The 24,450-nt window shown below is 42.5% G+C and overlaps 1 protein-coding gene across 3 annotated transcripts in view; it reads right to left on the bottom strand.

Annotated features, from left to right (window-relative positions):
* The window catches only part of LOC124776883 (cytochrome b5-related protein-like), a 125,546-nt gene that overhangs the window by 57,124 nt on the left and 43,972 nt on the right, over window positions 1-24,450 (bottom strand). The window contains exon 1 of one of the 3 annotated variants that reach the window (XM_047252068.1): window positions 23,433-23,514. The exons of the other annotated variants lie outside the window; for them this stretch is intronic. Coding sequence (XP_047108024.1) covers window positions 23,433-23,437 — 5 coding nt within the window. The 5' untranslated portion in view covers window positions 23,438-23,514. Of the gene's footprint in view, window positions 1-23,432; window positions 23,515-24,450 lie in introns of those variants that run through there. 3 annotated transcript variants of the gene reach the window in all.

The following is a 24,450-nucleotide window of genomic DNA, read 5'->3' as shown; positions in this document are numbered from 1 at the left end:
AATTACAGACAATGGCTGCGAGTGGGCGTTGATCTAAATCAATGGGGGAAGTTGAAACTTTGTGCCAGACTAGGTTTCGAACCCATGTCTCCTCCTTACTACGCAGATGTGCAGACCACTGCGCCGTCTGGACACCATGGTCATCACATCTGTACGGGCTATCCTGTCCCGTTAGATCCAAATTCTCAACTTATCCGCACACTACTAATGTAGTTCCCCTCGTCCATTATCGTCATTAGTCGCTGCATTTAGCCGATTCCCGTAAGAGTTCGAGCCTGGGGTACATCTCCACTGAAGAGATCATTGGCCGTCCTCGCCTTATATATATGTGATGACTGGGCATGTCAGAAAGAGAGTTAAGGCGTCATACCTGCTGCTGAAGTTTTGCTGCATCAACAGCGAAAATGTAGTAAACGATAAACGTTTTTTCATTTCATCACTTTGGGGGGTGTCAGCGAAAACAAGTTTCGTAAAAGTTTGAAATTTTCTTTAAACTTCTTTGGACGTCGCTAAGTGCTCTCATTACCAATTATGGATGAATATAACGTGGGTAATTTCCGCGCCATGAATTTGGCTGCCTCCAGATATACCCACAGTTTCTAAGTGCAAGTATTGCTGAGTTAGACCTTTAACGTAATATTATATGTCATAATAAGTAGATTATGACAGCATTTTCAGTTTGAAAATTCGGTCAATAACTACACGAAATATTGAAAATCGAATTTTTACTACCCCTACGCTGCAACTGGTAGCGAATTCCGGGACAGCGCGTTGAAAAGGAAAGATGACTGAAAGACCAAGTGTTAAGGAATTTTCTGGAGTTTTGGCGTTTTGTGGTATGTGGGCCGAAATTGTAGTTTTTGTCAGTTTTTCTCTTTATAAAGTTAGATTTTAGTGTCCACAGGGTGGGATCTTTTAGCCGCAGACTTGTGTGTAGTTGTTAGACTAACAACTATCTGAACGTGCTCCTGTCGTATCAATGGACACGGTGACATTCATTAGCAAGTTAGAGCACAAAATACACTGAAGAACTAAACAGACTGGTGCATCTGCCTAATATCGTATAGGGCCCCCGCGAGTACGCAGAAGTGCCGCAACACGATGTGGCATGGACTCGACTAATGTCTGAAGTAGTGCTGGAGGGAGCTGACACCATGAATCCTGCAGGGCTGTCCATAAATCCGTAAGAGTACGAGAGAGTGGAGATCTCTTCTGAACAGCACGTTGCAAGGCATCCCAGATACGCTCAACAGTGTCCATGTCTGGGGTGTTTGGTGCGCAGCGAAAGTGTTTAAACTCAGAATAGTGCTCCTGGGGCCACTCTGCAGCAATTCTGGACGTGTGGGGTGACGCATTGTCTTACTGGAACCGCCCAAGTCCGTCGGAATGCACAATGAACATTAATGTATCGCTGGTGATGAGACAGTATGCTTACGTACGTGTCTCCTCTCAGAGTCGTATCTAGACGTATCAAGGGGTCCCACATCACTCCAACTACACGCGCCCCACACCATTACAGAACCTCCACCAGCCTGAACAATCCCCTGCTGAAATGCAGGGTCCATGGATTCATGAGGTTGTCTCCATACCCGTACACGTCCATCCGCTCGATACAATTTGAAGCGAGACTCGTCCGACCAGGCAACATGTTTCCAGTCGTCAACAGTCCAGTGTGAGTCTTGACAGGCCTAGGCGAGGCGTAAAGCTTTGTGTCGTGCAGTCATCAAGTGTACACGAGTGGGCCTTCGGCTCCGAAAGTCCATATAGATGATGTTTCGTTGAATTGTTCGCATGCTGATACTTGTTGATGGCCCAGCATTGAAATCTGCAGCTATTTGCTGGATGGTTGTACTTCTGTCACGTTGAACGATTCTCTTCAGTCGTCGTTGGTCCCGTTCTTGCAGGGTCTTTCTCCTGCCGCAGCGATGACGGAGTTCTGATGTTTTACCGGTTTTCTGATATTCACTGTATACTCATGAAATGGTTGTACGGGAAAATCCCCACTTCATCGGTACCTCGGAGGTTCTGTGTCCCCTCGCTCGTGAGCCGAATGTAACACCACGTTCAAACTCACTTAAATCTTGATAAGCTTCCATTGCTGCAGCAGTAACCGATCTAACAACTGCGCCAGACACTTGTTGTCCTATATAGACGTTGCCGAACGCAGCGCCGTATTCTGCCTGTTTACGTATCTCTGTATTTGTATACGCATGCCTACACCAATTTCTTTGGCGCTTCAGTGTAGAATGTTTGATATTTAGTGACAGTTTTACGCGTATAGTTTTCAACTGCTATCGAGAGATTGAACTTTTCTGATATTCCAGGTACATTATGAGGAACTAACTGCGAGGTTAGCTGAAAATTATTTTCAGCGTATACTATCCAGTCCAGTGGTTGGATCAGCTGTTGCTCTGATCCAAGCAGATACTGAAATGACTTAAAATCTGCAAGGCTGATGACGATTATTAAAAGTGTTTTACACGTATTGGAGTGCAAGCGGGTCATCCATGTCTGCAAGTAAAACGCCACCTACATAAGTAGACACGTAATTACGCCACGCAATAGATTCATGTGCGTCCCATATCACGTGTCCACATGGACAATGGCAGTGGACTTTTCTACTAGACTTCGCGAGATGAATGGGATACGGAATATTAAAAATGTTATGCTTGATCTCGAAAAATGGAGGCGGGTAAGGTCCAAAAGATGCTCATTTAGATAGCGCCCAAAAATAGAAAAGTTTATGAAGGCTATACTTGATTAAAAATTATTGGATATTAAGAAACAAGTTCGTAGGTTCTAAAAAATTCTACTTCTGGCTAAACAAATGGAACAGCATGAAAAACTCACGAGAAGACGATGAAAAATGGTTTCTGTGGTATAAGCAAACTAATGATGTTTCAGTCCCAAGCTTTATCAAGAACACATACTATGTTGAGAATCTACCGAAAGCTGAAATAAGAACTTCTAACCGTCAAAACCGTCTACAGCTCAGAAGAGTGCATGCGGGTGGTGAATCGAGGTGTGAGAAAATGACCTTCCAATCTCTCTCTTCCCCGCAGCCGCCTGTGGACAGCGGTATTAGTCGGACGAAAAGTTTTACCCAATTAACCAAGTTCATAATCAACCTTACTCAGTCGTGTTTTGTTGTTACGTTCATCCTGCATACGCATAAAATGGCAGTGTATCGTGCACACTGACTGATGTGAATACTGTTTTCGTAGTAATGACTGTGTATACAAACTACACCTCCTACAATGCGTTGATTCGGTACAATACTCGTCACATCTTATTCACTTAAAACTTGTTAATGCACGTGTTCTTCCATCTGTTTGTCGCTTAAGAAGGCATGTGTTGTCTGCTTGCGGGTTTCACACGAATTTTACCTTCCCCACTGGTTTTCTTCTCATTTTTTTTATTTACAGCGCCAGTGTGAAAGGTGACAATTCTTGTGAAACGTGCATACAAACATCATAACTTCATTGTAAGCAAGAAACAGATAAGAACCACCTTTCCCCTCCAAAGATCTTTTAACTAAAGAAGATGAAACTTTTGTCGTAACAGCAAAACGAATTCATGTGTACATGCACATTACCAACATTAATAAACTATTTATCCAACAGCTACCGATACCATTGCAACACAAGAGAAGAAGCTGATCGTTATTATGTGGAAGTATTAGATGTTCTAAATGTATGATGTCTTAACACATTTACGTCACCTGTATGAAAGGAAGTAAGTAACGTTATGTTGATGCAATTTCATCCAGATGATGTTTTTAGAACGGCGCTTGCTACTCTGCTCTAGACTACGTCACAATGCACACTCACTGGCAGCCACATTCCTGCCATAGGCATTCTCCTCATCCGCAGACAGCACATAAAGAAGCACCTAATGTGTTTCTGAAGTAATATTTACAGGTCATTTCCAGATCGCTGTTAATTGCTACCCCCTCCAGAAAACGGGCGATGTAATGACTTGATCTCATAAAAGATAAATGTCAAATCTATGACAGTCATGGTGCGGTCTACGAAACTGATTTTCCGTTCTGCTGCGAAGAGCGGAAAATCATGAAATCATTTTACTCCGATGTAATGTGCTAAATGGGACGTTTCATTTTCGCCTTTACATAATCCGTGAAGTAACAGCTGGAAACGGGAAATAATGGAACCATGGACCCATGAACCATGGACCTTGCCGTTGGTGGGGAGGCTTGCGTGCCTCAGCGATACAGATAGCCGTACCGTAGGTGCAACCACAACGGAGGGGTATCTGTTGAGAGGCCAGACAAACGTGTGGTTCCTCAAGAGGGGCAGCAGCCTTTCAGTAGTTGCAAGGGCAACAGTCTGGATGATTGACTGATCTGGCCTTGTAACAATAACCAAAACGGCCTTGCTGTGCTGGTACTGCGAACGGCTGAAAGCAAGGGGAAACTACAGCCGTAATTTTTCCCGAGGGCATGCAGCTTTACTGTATGATTACATGATGATGGCGTCCTCTTGGGTAAAATATTCCGGAGGTAAAATAGTCCCCCATTCGGATCTCCGGGCGGGGACTACTCAAGAGGATGTCGTTATCAGGAGAAAGAAAACTGGCGTTCTACGGATCGGAGCGTGGAATGTCAGATCCCTTAATCGGGCAGGTAGGTTAGAAAATTTAAAAAGGGAAATGGATAGGTTGAAGTTAGATATAGTGGGAATTAGTGGAAACATAGTAGGTGAATATGGATTGGGGGACAGAAATGAAAGAGGAAGCCGCCTGGTAGAATTTTGCACAGAGCACAACATAATCATAACTAACACTTGGTTTAAGAATCATGAAAGAAGGTTGTATACATGGAAGAACCCTGGAGATACTAAAAGGTATCAGATAGATTATATAATGGTAAGACAGAGATTTAGGAACCAGGTTTTAAATTGTAAGACATTTCCAGGGGCAGATGTGGACTCTGACCACAATCTATTGGTTATGACCTGTAGATTAAAACTGAAGAAACTGCAAAAAGGTGGGAATTTAAGGAGATGGGACCTGGATAAACTAAAAGAACCAGAGGTTGTACAGAGATTCAGGGAGAGCATAAGGGAGCAATTGACAGGAATGGGGGAAATAAATACAGTAGAAGAAGAATGGGTAGCTTTGAGGGATGAAGTAGTGAAGGCAGCAGAGGATCAAGTAGGTAAAAAGACGAGGGCTAGTAGAAATCCTTGGGTAACAGAAGAAATATTGAATTTAATTGATGAAAGGAGAAAATATAAAAATGCAGTAAGTGAAACAGGCAAAAAGGAATACAAACGTCTCAAAAATGAGATCGACAGGAAGTGCAAAATGGCTAAGCAGGGATGGCTAGAGGACAAATGTAAGGATGTAGAGGCCTATCTCACTGGGGGTAAGATAGATACCACCTACAGGAAAATTAAAGAGACCTTTGGAGATAAGAGAACGACTTGTATGAATATCAAGAGCTCAGATGGAAACCCAGTTCTAAGCAAAGAAGGGAAAGCAGAAAGGTGGAAGGAGTATATAGAGAGTCTATACAAGGGCGATGTACTTGAGGACAATATTATGGAAATGGAAGAGGATGTAGATGAAGATGAAATGGGAGATACGATACTGCGTGAAGAGCTTGACAGAGCACTGAAAGACCTGAGTCGAAACAAGGCCCCCGGAGTAGACAATATTCCATTGGAACTACTGACGGCCGTGGGAGAGCCAGTCCTGACAAAACTCTACCATCTGGTGAGCAAGTTGTATGAAACAGGTGAAATACCCTCAGACTTCAAGAAGAATATAATAATTCCAATCCCAAAGAAAGCAGGTGTTGACAGATGTGAAAATTACCGAACTATAAGCTTAATAAGTCACAGCTGCAAAATACTAACACGAATTCTTTACAGACGAATGGAAAAACTAGTAGAAGCCAACCTCGGGGAAGATCAGTTTGGATTCCGTAGAAACACTGGAACACGTGAGGCAATACTGACCTTACGACTTATCTTAGAAGAAAGATTAAGGAAAGGCAAACCTACGTTTCTAGCATTTGTAGACTTAGAGAAAGCTTTTGACAATGTTGACTGGAATACTCTCTTTCAAATTCTAAAGGCGGCAGGGGTAAAATACAGGGAGCGAAAGGCTATTTACAATTTGTACAGAAACCAGATGGCAGTTATAAGAGTCGAGGGACATGAAAGGGAAGCAGTGGTTGGGAAGGGAGTAAGACAGGGTTGTAGCCTCTCCCCGATGTTGTTCAATCTGTATATTGAGCAAGCAGTAAAGGAAACAAAAGAAAAATTCGGAGTAGGTATTAAAATTCATGGAGAAGAAATAAAAACTTTGAGGTTCGCCGATGACATTGTAATTCTGTCAGAGACAGCAAAGGACTTGGAAGAGCAGTTGAATGGAATGGACAGTGTCTTGAAAGGAGGATATAAGATGAACATCAACAAAAGCAAAACAAGGATAATGGAATGTAGTCTAATTAAGTCGGGTGATGCTGAGGGAATTAGATTAGGAAATGAGGCACTTAAAGTAGTAAAGGAGTTTTGCTATTTGGGGAGCAAAATAACTGATGATGGTCGAAGTAGAGAGGATATAAAATGTAGGCTGGCAATGGCAAGGAAAGCGTTTCTGAAGAAGAGAAATTTGTTAACATCCAGTATTGATTTAAGTGTCAGGAAGTCATTTCTGAAAGTATTCGTATGGAGTGTAGCCATGTATGGAAGTGAAACATGGACGATAAATAGTTTGGACAAGAAGAGAATAGAAGCTTTCGAAATGTGGTGCTACAGAAGAATGCTGAAGATTAGATGGGTAGATCACATGACTAATGAGGAAGTATTGAATAGGATTGGGGAGAAGAGAAGTTTGTGGCACAACTTGACCAGAAGAAGGGATCGGTTGGTAGGACATGTTCTGAGGCATCAAGGGATCACCAATTTAGTATTGGAGGGCAGCGTGGAGGGTAAAAATCGTAGGGGGAGACCAAGAGATGAATACACTAAGCAGATTCAGAAGGATGTAGGTTGCAGTAGGTACTGGGAGATGAAAAAGCTTGCACAGGATAGAGTAGCATGGAGAGCTGCATCAAACCAGTCTCAGGACTGAAGACCACAACAACAACTGCAACATAAAAAGTGTCGTTAAATTCCGTTTCAGCCCCATAATGGAATTATTTTCTGCTCAAAATAGTAGCAAGAGATCACTCCACAGGGTAGTCCTGTTACACAAACGTCTGCACAAAACGCCAGCATCCCCAGGAACAGGGAAACTGACATGCAGAAAAGCTGTCAGACCAGGATGAACGTGGGAGAGCAAATGACCAGTTACAGAGAAACGCCAAAAGGCAAGGACTGACCAGCAACTACCATTCCTATGGGATTTGCTTATGCGAGAGCAGGTGCTTGAGGCTTCAGGAGAATAGACAGGGAACGACCGCAGCAAGCTGTACGAGAGAAGAGGCCATTCAACCTGTAGGAGCAGGAGGATGAGTGAATGATGTTGAGAGATCCTTTATGCAGTTTCATTCTCTAAAATGTAAGTTAACTGCCAGTAGCGCAATTATTCCACGCCCACACGCATTGTCGTCATGCCCTGGAGCTATAATCTGCAAAATATAACGACACATGGCACAAGAGGAAACATCCAACAAGTGCCAGACGTAGTGCAGCGATAAATGCAAGGAAAGAAAGGAATTTCAAAGTTTAACGTAAAGTCGAAAACCAGAACATTAAGGCGGAGCACAAGCTCAATTTTCGGAAGGATGGGGAAGGAATTATGCTGTACCTTTCAAAGGAACGATCCCGACAGTTACGTTAAACGATTTAGTGAAACCGTGGAAAACTTCAACCTGCATTATTGGGCATCTAAACCCCCCCCCCCCCCCCCCCCAACCATCTCCAGGTATTGGCGGAAAGCGGTTCAAAGCCCCGTCCGATAATTCAGGTTAAGTCTAGTGTCTTACCACTGTATCACATTGTTCGATACTGCAGTGATTAAAGGGTGCTTTCTATAAACGAAGGCGGTCCGCCCATATACACTGGTGTCCAAAATTAAAGCAACAAACTGCTATTTCCACATCAACAGATGTGTTCGTGTTCTGCACGGGAGATGGCATTCGGATCAACGGACAACCACGCCAGCAATGACGTCAGGACACCTATCAAGCGGGGTAGTGTTTGCAGGGTAGTCCCACATCCAGAATCACTGTGTACGCTGTCACAGACGGTGCGGTATGGTACAGAGAAGACACCTATAGATTCTGTGCCGTAGTGAGCCACAGGAAGAATGGAAGCAGTAGAGTCGCACACTGATGTGGCCGATGGCTTAATGTGAATCGTTCTGCTGTTTCTCAGATGAGGCGACAGTTTATAGAGACAACAACTGTATGCCGGAGACCAGGAGGACAGGGCTGACCACGAAAGAATGGACCGTTATTTGGCTGTAAGGGCACGGTGGTACGGCCTTAGTACTGCACTGCAACTGACATCTGATCACGCAGCATCGCCAGGACGTGTTGAATCGGTCAAACGGTGTACAGAGGGCTTCAGCAGAATGGCCTTTATTGTTGGAGAACTGCTGTCTGTTTATCTCTGGCGTGTCTTCACAGAAGGGATCGTCTAGAGTGGAGTCGTGACATGCCACGAGGACGGTCGAATAGTGGGCCAATGTTCTTTTCACAGATGAGTCCAGATTTGGTCTGGAGAGTATTGCTGGACGGATTCGCATCTGGAGGGCACGTAGAACACGAATTCGGGACCCACACATTGTGGAAAGAGACCGATATCGAGGAGGATCCCTAATGGTGTGGACGGATATTATGTTCACGACTTGGACATCTCATCATCAAACTATACGGGTGAATCAGCGGGATTTAACTAATGGCATGTACCGTGAGGAGCTCTTGGGTCTCAAGCGCGGTTGCTGCGAGGTGCTTTGGGCCGAGACTTCGTACTGATGGACGATAGTGTTCGACCTCAAACAACACGGGTAGTTGACTTTTTCTTTCTTTTTTTGAAACGGAAGGTATCGCACGCATGGCGTGGCCTGCTCGTTCACACAATTTGAATCCCATATCTGGGCTGCATTAGGAAGACGGGTTACATCACCTCAGCTTCCACCTACCACTCTCCAAGACTTGCGAGAAGCTCTGCAAGAAGAATGGGCGTTATTGTCTCAACATGAGATTGATGACATCATTCACAGCATGTCCCGCAGTTGTCAGACCTGTATTGTAACCAGACGTGGTGTCACACACCATACTGACCACATTAATCGGTTGTCAGAATGTGTGTGCAAATCCGTTAAGTTGAAAAAAAAACGAACATTTTTGTCTGCCATTATGCATGTTGCAGTTGATTTCGTTTACTATCACCTGTTTATACTGTTTTGTGACAAAATAAACGCAACCTGGTAAAGTTCCGTTTGTTGGTTTAATTTTGGACACCAGTGTGTGATATCCGGGACGTTGAATTATGAGCACTGAGAGATGAGAACAACATCTGCCATCATGTCCATGACTGGTCAGACCTGAAAATGCAATAATAACCGCCGCCAACTGCCAAGGGAGCACATCAGAGCAGCGTACACTCTTCCCAGAAAGCGCGACGATGCATGCACGTCAATGACTGACACCGACGCATCACTGAGCAGTTGCAGCCGGCCCGAATGCCTCCGAAAACGTCTGTTTCGGCAATGACATCACGACTTACGTATGTAGAGACCTACACAGCGCAGCAGAACCGATATCTCTTTCTACAGAAAAGGACAAACATGCAAAACGCCTAAAGTAATATGGACTAGCGCCTGAAAAAGTATAAAAACGCTTGCTAATAGGACATGTTGTAGTCACCAACAGCAGCACTTTATTAGTTATTTATTCTCCTATACATATTTTTAGTATTGCCCAGTTTTTCATGGGAGACATAAAACAGTGCATGCTTACAGTGATGCTTTTCCTCAGTGCCCAAAAGACGTCCGGATGAATAAATAAATAATAAAATAAAAGAGACATAAAATACAGGAAACAAAATGATATCTACAACATGTACAGTTACAGTTACAAGAGTCGAAGGACATTAAAAGGTGACAGTAGTTGAGAAGGGAGTGTTATTGAGTCTGTTCATTGAGTAAGTAGTAAAGGAAGTTAAGAGGAAATTTCGAAAGGGAGTCGAGGGGGAAGAAATATAAAACTTATGTTTGCCGACAACATTCTAATTCTGGCATAGACGGCACAGCACTTGGAGGAGCAGTTGAACGGTACGGATAGTGTCTTGAAAAGAGGTTATAAGATGAACACCAATAAAAGTAAAACAAGGACAATGGAATGCAGTCGCGCGAAGCGATGTTGAGGGAATTAGAGTAGGAAATGAGACACTAATAGAAGAGTTGTAGTGTTTGGGCAGCAAAATAACTGACGATGGCCGTAGTAGAAAGGGTACAAAACTCAGAATAGGTGCAGCAAGAAAAGCGTTTCTGAAAAAGTGGTGCCAAAAATCGTGGTTTTTCGGATATATCTTGACAACTGATACGGATTTTCGAAAATGAGAAAATATCGTATTTAGAAGAATATCTAAAGAATCTACCGTGAAAAAGTAGAGCCATTTGCTATGGTTTGTTATTTAGATAATTGCAGGCCACTGTGCAAAAACGGTTAAAAACCGGTTTTGATGTTTTTTGAAAAGTACGGTAACTTTGAATCTCAGTATTCGGCAACGGATTATAATACTGAAAAAACTTTCGACGTTCTTCGAGAACATTCGGTTAAGAACATACGCTAAACATTTCGACGATCTGCTATGAATAGAAATTATAGAAGGTGCCATCTCCACAATTCGTACTTCTCGTACCCAAAACGCATAGATTTTCGGGGTTTTCTCAGGAACCACCGACGAGCAAATGGTGATTTTACAAGCTGCCTAAGGTCCACCCTAGACCACACCTAATGCAAAAGAACCAAGCGATTTACTCCATTTGCATCGCGGTAGACTGGTTATCTGACCGGTGTACCACGCCAATAGTTAGACTATGGGCGAATTGTAATCCTTGACTTCATCAAGACGTAGGGAGAGTTTGATTGGCGAAGGTCAATCCAGATAGAACGAGAGTTATCTCATTTGTCAGCAGCGAGCGGCGCAGACAGCAGTCATCGCAGCTTACGGTATTGTGCGCTACAGCTATTGCGAGCCCCATATTTCTTCCAAAACAGTACACTTCACTGCATTTCACACGCGACAGCCTCGACCATACCTAGCAACATTCTAAAGGATAATTTTCAAGTTGAGTAGGCGCGCCTCTCAGCCGTTCTGCCAAGTCAATAACAATCTTAAACTTTGTATAGAAATTTCATTAGCGAATCCTATCCCTGAGAAGTAACTTCACATTCCGAAGAGAACCAGGACATAACTTGTTCAATTCATAACTAAAAGTGCCATTGTGATTTCTCAGAATTTTTGCAAAATAAATAATAATTTTCGTTAGTTTCATGTTCATCTTACACTAACTAGCACTACTCCAGTACCTAAGTATCCCACTAGTTACGTAAGAAATTTTGTGAATTTTTGTGTCATTTTCTTACAGCGGACGACTCCAGAAGATATTTATTGCTGAAAGTTTTTCAGGCATTTCTCTTTTGAACATTAGGAGCGTCTATCTGACTCCTGTAGTAGTGTGGGGGTGGAAATTGCATCTTGCAGGAGCCACAGGGTAAGGGGTACATCTCAGATTAATCCGTTGCGCAGAATAACAGAATAGCAGATCAACCCCACACACACCACAATGTGATCTACCCATCTAATCTACAGCACTCTTCTGTAGCACCACATTTCGAAAGCTTCTATTCTCTTCTTGTCCAAACTATTTATCGTTTACGTTTCACTTCCATACAAATACTTTTAGAAACGACTTCCTGACATTTAAATCTATACTCGATGTTAACAAATTTCTCTTCTTCAGAAACGCTTTCCTTGCCATTGCCAGCCTACATTTTATATCCTCTCTACTTCGACCATCATCAGTTATTTTGCTCCCCAAATAGCCAAACTCATGTACTACTTCAAGCGTCTAATTTTCTAATCTAATTCCCGCAGCATCACCCGATGTAATTCGACTACATTCCATTATCTTCGTTTTGCTATTGTTGATGTTCATCTTATATCCTCCCTTCAAGACACTGTCCATTCCGTTCAGCTCCTCTTCCAGGTCCTTTGCTGTCTCTGACAGAATTACAATGCCATCGGCGTACCTCAAAGTTTTTATTTCTTCTCCATGGATTTTAATTCCTACTCCGAATTTTTCTTTTGTTTCCTTTACTGCTTGCTCAATATACAGATTGAATAACATCGGGGATAGGCTACAAGCCTGTCTCACTCCCTTCCCAACCACTACTTCCCTTTCATACCCCTCAATTCTTATAACTACCATCTGGTTTCTGTACAAATTGTAAATAGCCTTTCGCTCTCTGTATTTTACCCCTGCCACCTTCAGAATTTGAAAGAGAGTATTCCAGTCAACGTTGTCAAAAGCTTTCTCTAAGTCTACAAATGCTAGAAACGTAGACTTGCCTTTCCTTAATGTATTTTCTAAGATAAGTCGTAGGGTCAGTATGGCCTCACGTGTTCCAACATTTCTACGGAATCCGAATTGATCTTCCCCGAGGTCAGCTTCTACCAGTTCTCCCATTCGTCTGTAAAGAATTCGTGTTAGTATTTTGCAGCCATGGCTTATTAAACTGATAGTTCGGTAATTTTCACATCTGTCAACACCTGCTTTCTTTGGGATTGGAATTATTATATTCGTCTTGAAGTCTGAGGGTATTTCGCCTGTCTGATACATCTTGCTCACTAGATGGTAGTTTTGTTAGGCCTGGCTCTCCCAAGGTTGTCAGTAGTTCTAATGGAGTGTTGTCTACTCCCGGGGCCTTGTTTCGACTCAGGTCTTTCAGTGCTCTGTCAAACTCTTCACGCAGTATCATATCTCCTATTTCTATAATATTATCCTCAAGAACATTGCCCTTGTATAGCGATGTATATGTATATGCGATATATCACCCAAAAAACACTGGGATTCGACTTGCCACGCAAAACATGGTCAGTGCTAAATGGAATTAGAACCCATCACGACAGATGTGTGTATTTTTTACACGAATGGGGTAAATAACGATCCCCACTTTATGACTGCGGAGAACCACAGACTATCAGACACATCACAGAAGAATGCCCCACAAGATCATATAATGTTAGACCTGAAGAGTTCGTTCTGGTGAATCCAATGACATACAATTATATGTGTGGTCTCTGTTCACTAGGGCACATCCGAAAAACAGACACCACATATACAATTGTATAGACACACTCTACCGATATAAGACTATTTCAGTGTGGATGCATACCCTCGTTCGTCCCCTGCAATGAGGCTGCAAGGAATGGGGAAAATGAACGGGGACACAACATCTGTGGTGAGCAGCACTTGAGAATTTGGATCGGGTGGGAAGCGCGTCCGGTTGGCCGAAGCGCTTAAGGCAACGGTTCTAAAGAAATGGAGCAATCGGGTTTGAGAAATTTTCAGTTGCAGCTGTTGAATTATTTCAACGACCCAATTAGGTATGTCATACAGATTTCCCTTTCGTTAGACTCCGAAGTCGATAGATTATGTAAATACTCTAAATAATTCTTTAAAAGATTTTATATCGTAAATATTGTGCTCTACACACTATGTATTTTTTTCAGTGTGTTAAAAAGCCATACGATAAATAAACAAATAAATCTATAAATTTAATCGGGTATTCTTCCTACTATACTGAATATGCCCAATAAGGGAAATTTCATTATTTGGTATCCATTGTTTTTTTAATGTTAGCAGACACCATTGCAAATCGATTAAGCTAAGCTCACCTTCAGTCAACTGTATTTACTTCCGAGCATACAGAGCAAAACAGATAATTATTGCCTAGCAAATGGAAATGCTCAGCGAAGACATGTACCTGCACAAGCACTTCAAGGATTGTCGGAACTTCTTCGTGAAATGACTGTAATCACGAAGAAGCGTTGCAAAGACGGAATACCAGTTCCCCACCGATGACACTCATTCGATGCTGTTGCGCAAGAAGTAAGTCAGCACGCATCCTCGTGGAAGGAAACTCGTGTTACGTAGTGCGTATTGTAATGGGAAGAGCATACGAGCCAACAAAATGTTAGCTATACATGCAAAATTTCTGTGTCAGAAAACCGGAAACCATTTGTAGACAAAGTAGGGCGCAGAGGGTGGGAAGAAACCGAGAATTAACATAATAATTCACTCATTTAAAAGAGTACCTATCAAAAGTTTAATATCAACATGGGTAAAAGGCAGGTGAAATTTCTCTCAGTAAATTATGCATGCAGCAGGTAAGCTAGAGGCTAGAAATTCGTTTGTAAGATATCGAGGGAGGTGGCGCCATGGGTAGGCACGGGACTCGCAGTAAGGCATAGTGGCGTTCTAATTCCTGTGTGGTCATCCAAATTAAAGTTATCTTTGCATTATCCAAATCGCTTTATGCATATTTCGGAAAGATTCCTGTCAAAAATCACAGCATTTTTCTCTAGCTGAGTCTGTGCTCTTGGTGTAAGACTATCCCTGCCGTTGACACGGCATACTCTATACTCTCCTTCTTTTACTACCTGAAATAGTAAGGTATACTTCTCTTCGCCTACAGCGGCTAATACCATAAAGAAGTCTATCGTCTGAGCGAGTATAGAAGAGAAAAATCATGGACTGTGGGAAATCCTCAAATGAAGAGAATCGAGGTGTTTCATATGTGTTATTACAAAGGATACCAAAAATTAAACGAACTGATAAGAAATAACGTCATCAATAAGATCGACGAGGAAAGGCATGTGTAGGAAATGCTGACTAGAAGAAAGGACGGGATGACAAGAGATGTGTTAAGGGTGTAGTTCTCTATGAAAACTTCAAAAAATCGACTTTTTCGGCTTAAAATGTTCTCCGGAATGCCTATTGTATTGTAGTCTTAATTCCAAGTTCGCCAGAAACTTCGTTATCGAGTTTAAACGTGATTTGTGAAAAAGAGTTTCCGACAATCAATCACAGCGGAGGGAAAAAGAGCGACATAGCGACAAATATGGCAGCATGTAATTCAAACGATGACATAAATGGAATTATGGAAATTATAAATGTGCTCCAACTTGAGGTCGGATCAACCTTCTATAACTATTGCACAAAAGCGGGCGAAAAGCGCATCGAACAAGCAGAGCAGCGGATGACAGAAGCTACCAAAGAGGCCCACAGGACTACCATGACCATGAAGAAAATGGAGGAGGACCTCCTTGTGGACCTGGAAGGATTGCTGTATGGTCCAGGCATCGCTGACTAGAGCTATGTGTAAGTTAACTGAAAAAAATGTAACCCAAAACTTTCAACGTCTTCTCGAAACCGTATTTTTCAAATTAGCCGACAGCATAACTCTAAAACGGTACATGTCTCAACACGTTACATATCACGACTTAGCATTTTACAACTATCCGATTTATGCTAATTGAAAGTGTATTAAAACGAATAATACTAAATTATTTTGTTACATGTTCAATACGACGATTTCGGGAATTCCAGCCGACAACCAATGTTCCATCTGCAAGAGGTCCTTCCATCTGGTGCAGCGGTTATAGAGAGCATCCGATATGAACACAAAAAAGATTTCTTACAGGCAAAAGTGTAAGGAATAAAACTGTATCATAAGATTTAGAACTACTTCTTATTTAACTTGAAAAAATGCAAAAATATTCTTTTTCCACGCGTTCAAAGAAGACTACCCCTTTAATGCATGAAGAATAACTTCTATGATACTAGAGGAAGTCGTAGAGGCAAAAAACTGCAGAGCAAGCTGAAGACTGGAATGCATTCAATAAATAATTGAGGACGTTATTATTACACTCTGAGATGAAGAAGTTGGCGCAGTAAAGGAAGTCGTAACTGGCCGCATCAAGCCCGTCAGAAGACTGAAAAAAAATCGAAATTTGATTGCCAGTGATTTCCTATGTACTTATGCCATCACTATGTGCTTATACCATCTAGAAATGGCCCTTTGTACGCCGCCAAAGACAGATAGTAGGCTCCCATAATTGCTGACGACGTGGCTACGTTGAGACACAAGCAGCGTGGGGTAGCCGAGCGGTCTAGGGCGCAACGTCACAGTCCGCGCGGCTCCCCCCGTCGGAGGTTCGAGTCCTCCCTCGGGTATGGGTGTTGTTCTTAGCATAAGTTACTTTAAGTTACATTAAGTAGTGTGTAAGCTTAGGGACCGATGACCTAATGAGTTTGGTTCCATAATATCTTACCACAAATTTCCAAATTTTTGAGACACAAAATCGGAATGGTAGGTACGGTGATACATGCCAACCGGCGGTCGTCGACACGGACGTACTTACAATTATCTGCAGTACTTGTGAAGGATCGTATAACGCAACATAAAATAAAACAGATATGTATCAAAAGGAAATAGGCTTGCGAATTAGACGTGTTCAAAAAATGGTTCAAATGGCTCTGAGTACTATGGGACTTAACTTCTGAGGTCATCAGTCCCCTAGAACTTAGAACTACTTAAACCTAACTAACCTAAGGACATCACACACATCCATGCCCAAGGCAGGATTCGAACCTGCGACTGTAGCGGTAGCGCGGTTCCAGACAGTAGCGCCTAGAAGTGTTCAGCTGCTTAATAAGACGAAGATATTGGTTTAATAAAATCATGAATAAACAAAATTTGTCATCAAAAATGGTTCAAATGGCTCTGAGCACTATGGGACTTAACAGCTATGGTCATCAGTCCCCTAGAACCTAGAACTACTTAAATCTAACCAACCTAAGGACATCACACAACACCCAGTCATCACGAATCAGAGAAAATATCTGACCCCGCCGGGAATCGAACCCGGGAACAATTTGTCATCGATAAGATATTATATCTATTTACAACAACGAGTGTAATACCTAAATACAAGCTGCAAAATGAATTTCCACGAGCAGCATAAATTGCAAATCGAGAAGGCACAGCCACCGACTGAACATCAGTAACATGTCAGTGGAAAGCGATGCAGCAAGTATGAGAGTCACGATGGTCGGATATTATCCTCAGAGATCAGAGCAGTCACTCAGAGGAACAAAGCATAAATAATTACACGATAACGCGCCGGTATTTGAAAGGTGCATGCACGATACTTGATAACGTGGTCCGTATCTGACATCTCTACAGCTCACACTATCGTAACTCACTCCAGAAATCCGTAGCAGAGAAGTGATTGTGGAGCTGATTGTAAAGATAGCGGAGTCAATTCGATTAGATATCAGAAGGATGACAATGGAAAAATTGAGAGTATGCATACTCTCGGTGATGCACACAACTTACAGTATATTACGGCAGAACGTAGAATCGCAAGGGACTGCGAAACAATCTTATACTTGTCACGTAAAACCGTGTGCAACTGATAGAAATACTTCAGCAACGATACCATTAAAACATATTACCAGATTCGGAATGGTGGCCATCATGCTGGCACGATCATCGTAAGGACTTAGAAGAGAACAGTAAACAACACAGATATGAGTGCTATACAAACACACAGTTCTCGATTTCCTTAAAGTACAAAGTGCCCATGCATAAGATATAGAAGCAAGTCAGGACGAGAACTATTATTATCTTACATGCACTGTAAGACCTGTGAATGTAGAGAAGAAAGGCAGAGGCCATATGATACCTGTGAAAGCAACGTAAACTGAAACGAGACATTACCAGATGATGATTTCACTATAAGACTTTAAAAGCCGTTACCTTGAACTCGAGAGATTATTTAACAGTCGCATCGGCAAATTCGGCGGTAAGCACGCGACAACAAGTTCAAGAGAACTCCACATGGGCGGATAATCCGCGGTACTGTTCCTAAATCTACATCTACATCTGTACTCTGCGAATTACTGTGCAGTGCGTGACTGGGGGTACTTTTTCATTGTTCCATATCTTAAGGTTAGGAATTATAGTATTTACAGAAGAATGGAAAATCTGCAGAGCGCAGACCCAGGATAGGTCAGATTGGATTCTGGTGAAATGTAGGAATACATGAGGTAATACTGACCCTGCGAAGGATATTAGAAGATAAACTGATGAAAATCAAAACTACGTTCATAGAATTTGTAGATTTAGAGAAAAATTTTGATAATGTTGACTGGAATACATTCTTGGAAATTGTGGAGGTAAAGGGTACAAAATACAGGGAGAGAATGGCTATCTACAGCTTCTACATAAACTAGATTCCAGTTATAAGAGTCTAAGGACATGAAATGGACGTAAGAGTTCAGAAGGGAATGGGACAGGATTGTAGGTTATCACAGATGTTATTCAATCTATATACAGAGCAAGCAGTAAAGGAAGCCAAGAGAAATGTTGAATAGGAAAGAAAGTTCAGGGGCAATAAATAAAAACTTTGACATTTGCTGATTACATTGTAAAGACTTGGAAAAGAAGTTGAACGGAGCGGATAGCGTCTTGGGAAATCATATACAGAAGTAAAACAAGGATAATGCAATGCATTAAATTAAATAAAGTGAGGCTGAGGGAAATAGTCTGGGGGATGAAACATGGTATTAAAGTCGAAATACAGAGCATATAAAAAGCAGATATGCAAATAGCAAGAAAAACATAACTGAAAGAGAGTTACCTGCTGACATCAAAAATAAATTTAAATGTGAGGAAGTCATTCTTGAACGTTTATGTGTGGAGTATAGCCTTGTATGGAACTGAAACGTGGGCGATAAACAGTTCAGACAAGAAGAGCATACAATTTTTTGCATTCTAGATCTACGCCGGCGGATGTGGCCGAGCGGTTCTAGGCGATTCAGTCTGGAACCGCGCGACCGCTACGGTCGCAAGTTCGAATCCTGCCTCGGGCATGGATGTGTGTGATGTCCCTAGGTTAGTTAGGTTTAAGTAGTTCTAAGTTCTATGGGACTGATGACCTCAGATGTTAAGTCCCTTAGTGCTCAGAGCCATTCTACATTCACGTGATTACTCTGCTATTCACAAAAAAGTGCCTGGCAGAGGGTTCAAGGAACCACCTTCAAGCTGTCTCTCTACCGTTCCACTCTCGAACGGCGCGCGGAAAAAACAAGCACTTAAATTTTTCTGTCCAAGCCCTGATTTCTCTTATTTTATCGTGATGATCATTTCTCCCTATGTAGGTGGGTGGCAACACAATATTGTGCTACAGGGGAATGTTGACGAGATACCTACAATAGAATGCCATCTCCCATGCCAACCAGTATGGTCATGTGACATTCAACTCGCACTTTGTTTTGTTTAATGTACTGAAAGCCACGGATCCAGACAAGCAAGAGAATGCAGCACTTCTCGATTTCCGAAGAGCGTAAATGTACCACTGACATCATGAGGCCTTCAATGAATCGTCAGTTCGATACTCTACGGAAGCTTAGGTTGAGACTACGGCTTAAGTAGAATAAGCAGATCAAATGGATGTAAATTGGAATAGTTATGTAGAGATGGAGAGATCTGTACAGAATAGGCTAGCATGAACAATTGCTGCAAAACATAATTGATCAGAAACGATGATGGAACCCACTTTTAATTTAATGATACGTCCAAATAAAAAATGCGAAAGCCTAATGTGACTTGTGAGTGTGTTTGTTTATGTGCACACAAAGTAAAATCGATGGCTAGTTCGACATGTGCCGTGCAGCTTGCAGTTGTGTCGCTGCCGATCGCAGGTGGTGAGACCGACGGCCAGTGTGTGCTGGTCGCTTTCATTCCCTATTAGCTACACGTGACTCTAGGAATTCACAGTCAATCTACAACAAAACCAAGGTAAGAGGGAAAATATTAGTACTGTCATCTATCACAAAAAATGTGTCCTTTCGCAGGTTGTTCATCACGGATTTTGGGCTACTGAGTTTTAATATGACTCTGGTTCCCAGTCGTTAGATGCACTGCTACGCTCACACATACACTACTGGCCATTAAAATTGCTACACCAAGAAGAAATGCAGATGATAAACGGGTATTCATTGGACAAATATATTATACTAGAACTGACATGTGATTACATTTTCACGCAGTTTGGGTGCATAGATCCTGAGATATCAGTACCCAGAACAACCATCTCTGGCCGTAATAACGGCCTTGATACGCCTGGCCACTGAATCAAATAGAGCTTGGATGGTGGGTACAGGTACAACTGCCCATGCAGCTTCAACACAGTACCACAGTTCATCAAGGGTAGTGACTGGCGTATTGTGACGAGCCAGTTGTTCGGCCCCCATTGAGCAGACATTTTCAATTGGTGAGAGATCTGGAGAATGTGCTGGCCAGGGCAGCAGTCGAGCATTTTCTGTGTCCAGAAAGGCTCGTTCAGGACCTGCAACATGCGGTCGTGCATTATCCTGCTGCAATGTAGAGTTTCACAGGGATCGAATGAAGGATAGAGACACGGGTCGTAACACATCTGAAATGTAACGTCCACTGTTCAAAGTGCCGTCAATGCGAACAAGAGGTGACCGAGACGTGTAACCAATGGCACTCCATACCATCACTCCGGGTGATACGCCAGTATGACGATGACGAATATACGCTTCCAATGTGCGTTCACCGCCATGTCGCCAAACACGGATGCGACCATCATGATGCTGTAAACAGAACCTGGATTCATCCGAAAAAAAATGACGTTTTGCCATTCGTGCACCCAGGTTCGTCCTTGAGTACACCATCGCAGGCGCTCCTGTCGGTGATGCAGCGTCAGGGGTAACCGCAGCCATGGTCTCCGAGCTGATAGTCCATGCTGCTGCAAACGTCGTCGAACTGTTCGTGCAGATGGTTGTTGTTTTGCAAACGTCGCCATCTGTTGACTTAGGGATCGAGACGTGGCTGCACGATCCGTTACAGCCAAGCGGATAATATGCCTGTTATCTCGACTGCTAGTGATACGAGGCCGTTGGGATCCAGCACGGCGTTCCGTATTACCCTCCTGAACCCACCGATTCCATATTCTGCTAACAGTCATTGGATCTCGACCAACACGAGCAGCAATGTCGCGATACGATAAATCGCAATCGCGATAGGCTACAATCCGACCTTTATCAAAGTCGGTAACGTGATGGTACGCATTTCTCCTCCTTACACGAGGTATCACAACAACGTTTCACCAGACAACGCCGGTCAACTGCTGTTTGTGTATGAGAAATCGGTTGGAAACTTTCCTCATGTCAGTACGTTGTAGGTGTCGCCAACGGCGCCAACCTTGTGTGAATGCTCTGAAAATCTAATCATTTGCATATCACAGCATCTTTTTCCTGTCGGTTAAATTTCGCGTCTGTAGCACGTCATCTACCTGTTCCGGTACGACTTCGCAATTCGGGGGAAACTTGACAGCCGATGCTGTGTGCACGTGCGTCCAAAAAGTTCCGAGACTGATTTTATTCCCGGCATATAAGTAACGGCAGCCCAGTGACTACGGTGGCAGCTTGAACTAACATCTGTAAACAACAGCTGTGCATTCCACCAGATAGTGGACTGCGTTAAGCAGTGGATGTGCGAATGTATTGTGTCAACGTTGTGTCACAAATCACAATGGAGCAACATCTCTAAATCGAGTGTACAAGGCGCTCTCCAAAAAGTTTTGCAGAAGAGAAAAGTGAGTGAGAAGTTCTTCCGCACATCGTGATTCGCTAGCAAAAACAACGATACGTGCACGCCTGCTGCGACTTGACTGAAATGCAGACAATTCTTTTCTAGAAAAAAATCATCATAGGTGACGAGACTTAGTGTTATCAGTACGAAACTACCACAAAACGACGACCTGCAGAAATTCACGAGAAACATTAACGCTTTGAGCACAGAATCTGCGTTCAAGCCAGTGTGACGCGCGAGTTGAACAACATCCCAAAGAGAGACTTTTCTGTGAGTTTCACGTAGTTGTATGAACGTTCTGCGTGTTTGAAGTTCATAGGCTTCTGTGCGTTTTACTGAAGTGGAGAGAGCCTATGTAGAATACCTGAAGCATTAAAACAACCATCTTAACGTTTCTCTGTTTTTCCTCAATACAGTCTGGAAACTGTTTGCACTGACAGGATGCAAAGATATTTTAAAAAATTGGAATTATGTGACAATTTAAGAAACATACAATAAAGAGTGGATCAGCACTGCAGTGTTGCAGTAGCCGGTATAACGTCATTCTTCCAAGGCCAGAAATTAGGTGAAACACAAACTGCTCGAGCATTTTAGAAGTGAACATGTGCACTTCAGCCCCAATGAGGAAAGGCCACAGCAAAAATCATATATATTCACGTCACACAAACAGCGAATACAATGGCTGAGATTGTACGTTTAACTCTGCTGATATGAGCTATTAACTGCCAAAGGAAGTGCACACTATGACAGAAAAGCCAGTAATGAGAACTGAGATAGTGAAATCCACAGGATTATGTTTTGAATACATTGCCGCTGAAAATATTGAAGGACTAGCCATTGCGTAGTGGTGTAAGACGAAGTGCACTCAGTTCGCGTGTTGTTATCGAAAATAAAGTATCTACAAGGGTCTAAGTAACTGATCTGCAGTGTTCATGCAAATAAGGGCGGATGACATGAGAAAAAAAAGATTTTAACTTTTCTTGTAGGAGATCGCTAACAGCTGGTATATATTTTAGCAAGTGCATGACACACAGCTACGTATTTCATTATTAGAACCGGTTTCGGATATCTACCATCTTCACCTAAAAAAGAAAAGATAGTTACAGAATGCGTGCAGTGCCTGTACTAAATAATCAGAATCTACCAAAGACAGTGGGAGTAATAAAATCAGAGTTCTTCCCATTGTCCTTTCGCAACAATGACACAACAAGCAGTAACGAGATCCAGGTGCAGCAAGAAAAGCTACTGCACCACTGACGATTCAAGTATGTTTATGAACACGGTACAGCGAACGCTATAGACATTGAAAATTCTACAAAATTTGATTAATCCTTCGTACCTTAATGTAGGCGAGAATTGTGCCTTTTATTTACGAATAGCCCAATAATGATTAAAACAAATGTCACATAAATAAAATTTATATGGAAGGTAGAGCTATGAATCCTCTGTTGGTGTCTATGGGCGCCAAGTAACGGTTTACAAAACCATCCACAGGGAACGCCTACGTTGAATCAGCGATAGAATTCATTAATAATACGAAACAAAACAAAAAATTATCCTATAATACTTGCTTCTCACCTGTCAGGTCAGTGTTTTAAATTACAGGGCACGCTTACCAGCATAATGCTTTCTCTCATTACAGTCACGAGCTTAATTCGACCTAAAATACACGCCAGTAGTTACTAAACACAAACTGCTCCACTATCAAGTGATGTTACTACAGTGGACGTATTCCTGAAATGATACTGGTAGTACTTACTTCATCCGGTCGCAGTTTATTTTCGCCAATAGAAAACAAATATCCTCCTGCGGCGCAGCCAAAGTTCACACTAAAACAACGCACCGACTGACCAGCTGTATCAACAAGATAAGGCGCCCTATCTAAGAACAGCTCTCAGACAGGCGGCTGAAAATTATAGCAGTTCAGTGCAGACAGCAGGCATCTCGTCTCTGCTTAGACTAACTAAGCCTGAGTCACATTCTGGCGCAGCTCCTGTAGCAGTCTGCAATAAACTGTCATCGACATACGGGATGAATCCGTGATGATGTTACGAACCTTTAGGGATGATGAAGAAGCGTCAGTGTATCAGTTTGAGGTAATGGCCCCTGGTCCGCAAACGAATGAGTCGAAAGCTACATGCGAAAATCTTTCTGATACCTCTGACACAGGACGTCTTCTAGTGCAAGCTTTTTGCTTTCTATATTGCATTAGAACGTAGTATGGACCAAAACAAGAAAACATGTCCAGTAACCATGCCTCTAAAGTGCGTAAATTAAGAGCTATGAGTACTTGATCATCTTCGCTACTCTGAAACACATCTTTTCTACTGAACTAGTGCTGCTAGCTCTGAACAACTGCTTATAGCTCTTAGGGTATACATTGTAGAGCCCTATTTTACCACATTTTTTTCTTGTTTTGATCCACACTACCTTCTGCCAAAATATGGAGAGCAACAAGCCTGCAGTAGTAGAAGTTCACCGCCAAGTAGGTAAAAACGATTTTCGCTTATAACTTTCTATTCGGTCGTCGCCGGACCAGGGATCCTTACCTCAGATTGCTACATTTACCCTTCTCCCCATCACTGGAAGTTCGTAACATCATTACGGAATCACTTTGTACAAAAAGCGCCACCGCTGTTTTCCAAAAGAATGCAGTAGATGGTTATACATAACAGGCCTGCGCGGATAAGAAAACTGAGATCAACATCCGCACAGCATCCGAAATTAGTTTATCGATATCAACATCCGCAGATATTAAACTTTTTCTAGACCCCCTT

This window comes from Schistocerca piceifrons, chromosome 2 (genome assembly GCF_021461385.2).
Source record: "Schistocerca piceifrons isolate TAMUIC-IGC-003096 chromosome 2, iqSchPice1.1, whole genome shotgun sequence".
Lineage (NCBI taxonomy): Eukaryota > Metazoa > Arthropoda > Insecta > Orthoptera > Acrididae > Schistocerca > Schistocerca piceifrons.
The sequence above is the reverse complement of the archived record's forward strand: the minus strand, read 5'-3'. Positions and strand labels throughout refer to the sequence as shown.